The 5,911-nt window shown below is 63.1% G+C and overlaps 1 protein-coding gene across 1 annotated transcript in view; it reads right to left on the bottom strand.

Moving 5' to 3' along the window:
• PCSK6 (proprotein convertase subtilisin/kexin type 6) overlaps positions 1 to 5,911 on the bottom strand; it is an 84,011-nt gene that overhangs the window by 71,958 nt on the left and 6,142 nt on the right. The window contains exons 4-6 of the mRNA XM_025043525.1: positions 2,121 to 2,231; positions 1,602 to 1,745; positions 1,001 to 1,077 (exon numbers count right to left, since the gene is read on the bottom strand). Of these exons, the coding sequence (XP_024899293.1) occupies positions 1,001 to 1,077; positions 1,602 to 1,745; positions 2,121 to 2,231 (332 nt within the window). The remainder of the gene's footprint in view (positions 1 to 1,000; positions 1,078 to 1,601; positions 1,746 to 2,120; positions 2,232 to 5,911) is intronic.

Here is a 5,911-nt window from a genome sequence, read left to right as displayed (position 1 = left end):
TGACCGAGGACGCAGTGGGTGGCACGCACAGGCGCGGTGTCGCCGCCGGCCAGGCTGACAGCACGCGCTGGGCCCGCCACCCCACGCCCGTCCCGACGGCCCCGCGTCCCCACCCCGTCTCAGCAGGAGCATGACAAGGACCGCGGGGCGCGCGGCAGGAGGACTCTGGGGGCTGGGCCTCTGCGGTCGCTGCCACCGAGTAGATCCCCGCCCCTGGGCACCGGGGCCGGGACCCCGGAGTCAGAGTGATGGAAACCAAACCCTCCGAGGGGCCCGCGCCTCGGCCAGCGCCGTGCTGAGGGAAAAAATGGCTTTTGCTCTTTTCCTCCAAACGCAGAAGCATGACGGGCACTCAGGGCAGGGGCAGCTGGCAGATCAGGGACAAGCAGGACAGAGCGGTGGACGCCCAGGACCGGCTATGGGACACGGGACACCCCCCCAGGGCTGCCATTCACAGCACACGAGTCACCCAATCTCTCCGCCCCGCCACCCGCACCTGCAAAGTGATGGCGCCAGCTCTTGGTGACAATGCCTGTCATCTCTCCCGCACGCACCAGCCCTGGGGGCCGGGAGCAGCCCCGGGAAAGCCTCCGAGACGCGGAGGCTAAGGGGACCCAACTCGCCTGAAGCCACGCGGCCGGGAATGCTGGGATTCGAGCCCGGAGTCCCCAGCATCACGCCCGAGTCCCGGAGGCTCAGGCACGCGACTTGCTGCGCGAACAGGCCCGGTGGCTCTCGGCACAGCCGGGCGTGGCGGCCACGGGCTCCAACAGTCATTCCCTTAAAACGGCCAGACCAGGCCGGCAGCGGGGACGCTGGTGGCCGAGCATCCGTGCCGGGCCGGCCGCAGAGGGGACACGGCCTGGAGCCCGAGGGCCTGGCCGCCGGCTCCCGGGTGACCCCACGCACGGGCCGGGCAACAGGCCCGGCTCGTCCCCCACATCGGCTGCCCCGTGTCCCGTCTGTGGGAGGCAGCGGGGCGGGGACCCGGAGGACTTACTTGTTTTCGTTGCTGGCGTCGTACCGTGGAGACGGGTCGTAGTCATTTCCGTTGACGTCGTAACTGGCGTAGGGGTCCTGAGAAGTGACAGCCTGGTCAACGAGGAGGCACAGCACACGACAGCCCTGCTGTGACCGTCTGCGCCACCCATGGAAAACGGACGCGCGCCGGCCCCGCCGCCGTGGCCGGCAGCCCTCCCCGGCGGTGTCCGCGCGGCCTCCTCTTCTACGGGGAACGGCACTTTACAGTGTTCAAATCTGCACAGTCGACCCTTGAACACCAGGGGTGACGGGCGCCCACCCAGCTCCGCCGTTGAAAATCTGCGTATAACCCTCGACTTCCCCAAAACTGAGCTACCAGGAGGCGACCGCCGACCAGAAGCCTCGCCGGGGACGTGAAGGGTCAGTTAAGCGCATTTTGTCTTTTGCGTGTGACACACGGCACTCGTCTAAGAAAGGAAGCCGGGGACAAGAAAACGTGACAGAGGAAACCAGAGAAGAAGACCGCATCTGCGGCGGTCACTGCGCGGTCCCCACGTCGGGGGCCTCGAGTGGCTCGGGGCCGGTGGGGCCGCAGAGCTCCTCGTCCCAGGCCGACTCACGTAGTTCGGGGCCAGGTCGGGGTGATGCCTCTCTATGCCGTCGTCCAGGATGGTGACCACCACGTTCTTCCCCGTGTAGCCTCTCTTCCATGCCGCCTGGACATTCATGTCCGATCGACAGCGGCTGTGTCTGTCGCCGCAGTGCTGCGTGCACAGGAGACACGGAGCGCCCGACAGGGACGGTCTGGGCCCGGGACGGACGCTCCGTGCCCCACCCTGCACCTGCCCATGCGGCTGTCATTTTCCTGGGACGTCGCCCCCTCGGGCCTCTGTCCGGGGGCTCACCTCACCCTTCTGTTGGTCCCACGGCCTGCTCAGAGGCCCCCTGACAACTTTCATATGATTTTTAAAAATCAGGAGCGAACTCGCGCCCCCGCCCAAGGTTAAAGCGTTGGTTTCACGCTCAAGACGAGTGTGTCTGGGGTTTCATGGCGAGAATTTAGCTTCGCTGGGGAAAGCAGCCCTTCCGGACATGTGCCACCGCAGACGCCGGGCACAGAGAGGCCGCGTCCCACTCACCATGTACCACATGTTGGACCAGATGGGGTCGTTGAAATACAGGGCCTGGGGGTCGCTCCGCACCTGCCTCTTCACCCGGCGTCTAACCTGCTGCTGCTGCAGCCATGTCACCTGCGGAGAGATGTGACGTGGCTCGTTTGTGAGGACCCGGCTTCCTGCAGCCTCCCGGGGGCTGCCACAGGCTCCGTTTGCCGAGGACCTGTGTGGCCCCAGACGCCCTGGATGTGAAACTCCACGGTGACACTATCACTTCCAAATGACCACAGTCGAAAAATGAGAACTTGTGTGTGTGTCTGTGTGTGTGTGGAGGAGACCCCACAACTCTGATTTTGAAGTTATTCTTGTAAAAAAGAAAAGTCTTATAACGTCGCCAATAAATCGTCTGGTGAGGCTTGTCCCAAATTAGAAGAACATACACGTACGGAGAGAAACTGGCCAAATGGTTATCTGAACTTGGAAGCAAGATGTTTATACTGAGGACACGAATAAGCGAATCTTGATAATCCATATATCAGAATTTTTAGCAGCCACTAAAAATATGGTACCAAACCACAGAAAAAAATCTAGAAAGGGATACGGCAACACATTAACAGCAGCAATTCCTTGTTGGCGGCATTAGTGCTAATCTAAAATTTAAAAGTTATTTTCGGGGTTTCGAACACCTCTGTCCATCGGCCCGGTCTGTCTTCCAGGAAGAACGTCTGAGCGGCAGAGTCACCGGCGGCTGGACCCAAACCCACTCAGCGTGACCCAGAGCCCTGGGGCACCCGGCCTCAGCCTGCTCATCCGTGCAGGGGCTTCTCGTGGGTGGTCTCGAGCAGCGCTGGCTTAAGGACTGGGCCGTGTGGAGAGTCACGTCGGGGCTGACACACAGCTGTGTCACCACGTGTGGGTAGGAGAATCTCCAGGCGGATGGGTTCTTGCCCTTCTACAAGGTCGCGGGGAAAGAAGGCGCAGGCCCTGAAAGAGACACGGTCTTGGTTCCGTCCCGCTGAGTCGGAGCAGCACCCGTGGGGGCCTCGGCCTGTCGCTGGGGCCGGGCTGGGAGGATGAGGGCCCAGGCCGGGTTCCCGCCAAGCAGCCCGGAGAGCGAGGCGGGTGGACGGGGGACAGGAGCCTCCGGGGTGGGCCGGTGAGGGCCCAGGGTGACCCGCAGGCCAGTCCAAGTCACAGGCCGTAACAGCCACTGTGGGAGCCAACGGTGGCGGCTCCTAGAAGCGTCCCCACATCTCCCAGAAGCGTCCCCACACTACCCCGAGGACAGACCAGCCCCAGACGCGGCCGCCCACTCCAGGGAGGGGCCGACCGCAAAGCCTCGGCCACGGGCACGGCACAACGCTCAGGAAGACGTGTCACGGCCGACCCCACCTCCGAAGCGATTTGCCTGTAAAACCCCAGCAGAAACACGCCAGAGAGCAAAGAACCAATTTGGGTTCAGGCGGGAAAACGAGCCCCGGCCCCAAGTCCTAGATAATTTATAATTGCCAGTGAGAACAGACACTTCCACGGAAAACTACTCGAGATAGTTTGTTCGTAACACCCTCCGATGGCATTTCGAAAGTCCCCCGCACGTCACCGTCTGAACCAGAAGGCCTTTACCTGGCACAAAACACGACGAGGTTTCCTGATCTGTTAACCGTCTGGTTATGGGACAGCGTCGTGGGCAGAGCCACGCGGGCTCCCCGGGGTGTCCCCACCCAGCTGGCTGACGCCCTTCTGACTTCCAGTCACAGAGCCCGAGGGGGCGACGCCCCGAATCAGGCAGGTGGTGCAGGGGAGCCACGGAGCAACCCCGACGAGACGGCGGGGTGCGGGCGCCTGTTCCCCTTCGCTCCTGGGCGCGGGGTGGGACGTCAGCCCGCACACGCAGGCTGGAGGGTGGGCTCCGACAGTGCGGGGCTGCAGCGCCCTCGGGGCTGTCCCTCCGGCCTGGCCCTGGGGTCAGCCGTCTCTGCGACAGGATGTTAAAGCCTGTCACGGCCACTGAGGGAACGGACTATGACAGATGATTCGCTAGGTCTGGCCCTAAATTACAGGCCCAGACCTGAAGGTGACCACGCTGTCACCGATGCGGACCCAGCTGGTGGTCGCTCGGTCTGGGCTGGCTTCACGTCTCCTCTCTCCGGCCACTGCCTTGCTTGTCACCCAACCCCAGAAAGCGCAGGGGACCCTGGATTCCCTCACATGACATCTGCCAGGTCTCCTTGCTGGTTTCTCTGGAGAGAGCGGACCCTGCGGCCGCTCGTCCACTTGCTCAGCGGACGAAGTTGCACCGAGTCTCACCGCGTGCCGGGGGCCGGGGACACGAGCGTGAAGACGCCAGACTCCCCCGGGGCCACGGCACCCTCTCAGGCTCCTCCGGCCCGCATGCAGGGCCCAGCCTCAAGTGTCCCTCGGGCTGGAACCCACGGGCCACCGGGCCTCTACGGGAAGCTCAGAGGTGCAGACGACTCACAAGCGAGGGGCAGAAACTCGAGGTCTCCCACCAGACAGGGTCCGCACCGGTCCGTCCCCCTCCCGCGGGCACGCCCGTGAAGGGGACGGTATTCGTGACAAAGGAATAGATGGTTTAGGATCTCTAAGGACATGTCACTCGTGGGTTGATTCTTCTCCAGAACCTGCAAACAAGGGCTCAGAAGATGAGCTGCTGACGACGGGCGGGAGACTAGCTCGATGACTTTCGCCAGAAGACGCAGCTTAGGGTTATTCTTTGAAAGCTTTAAAGCATTCTTCCTTTCTGAGAGGACAGCCATGTCCCTCTGGCCGTTTATCTAGACTGTCGCCGGGCACTCACGCTTCGGTCACGGTCCGCTCGGCCTGGGGACCCCCACAGGAAACGCTCTGACTTCCTCTCGGTCCGGAACGCGCGGCTAGAGGTGGTGGGACCCACTTATCCCCCTCCCGAGGCCACAGATACGCAACTTGGAAAACAAGTCCTACACCCAGGAAAGCCCGCGAATGGGGGACCCCGGGGCCAGAATAAAATGCGTCTGCAGCTAAACACACGTGGTGAGGGTCGAAGCCCTCTGGGGGGCCCCCGGCCTTCTTGTGAAGAGAACTGGTCACTTTCGAAGCCATCGGGTCACTGGGCTGCAGGAAGGGGACGACCCCTCGCGAGGTGCTGCCCGCCCTCCCCCTCCCGCACCCCGGGCCCCGAGCGCCTCCCGGGAGGCTCACCGCCCGAACCCGTGAACGCGGCCTTGTTTGTCAATGGCGCCTTTGCGGATGTAACAGGGTCTGGAGGTGAGAGCATCCCGGATCGTCTGCGTGCAAATGAAACCCAGGGACCGCGTCCTCATAAAAGAAAGGCAGAGCGAGGCTGAGACATTGGGGCAGCTCACCTCGTGAAGACGGGGCCCAATCCTGGAGTAATGGAGCCACAAGCCCGGGACGCCCAGAACCCCCAAAGGCCGGAAGAAGCTCGGGGGGTGCTCCCAGAGTCCCGGGGGGGGAGGGCCGGCGAGCCGCCCACACTTTAATCTCAGACTTACTGACTCCAGGACTGGCAGACGATAAATGTTTTAAGCCACCCAGTTTGTGGTCATTTGCTACAGCAGCCGAGGAGACCAATACCAGTTTACATCACCGGCCTTAACCGGGGTTGAGACTTTAAATGGTTTCCACGGCCACTAGGCCCTTTGGGACGCCGTGTCCCGCGGCCGTGGTCGGCTTGGCGACTTGCTGGCCACGGAGCCCCTGCCTGCATGCGCTCCGCCCGGGCCACGTGAACACGCAAGCGTCACGGGGGACGAGAGTAGCGAGCTGCGGCCCAGGCCGCGGCGGCGGCGGGT

The sequence above is a fragment of the Pteropus alecto genome, unplaced genomic scaffold (assembly GCF_000325575.1).
Source record: "Pteropus alecto unplaced genomic scaffold, ASM32557v1 scaffold102, whole genome shotgun sequence".
NCBI lineage: Eukaryota > Metazoa > Chordata > Mammalia > Chiroptera > Pteropodidae > Pteropus > Pteropus alecto.
The sequence above is the reverse complement of the archived record's forward strand: the minus strand, read 5'-3'. Positions and strand labels throughout refer to the sequence as shown.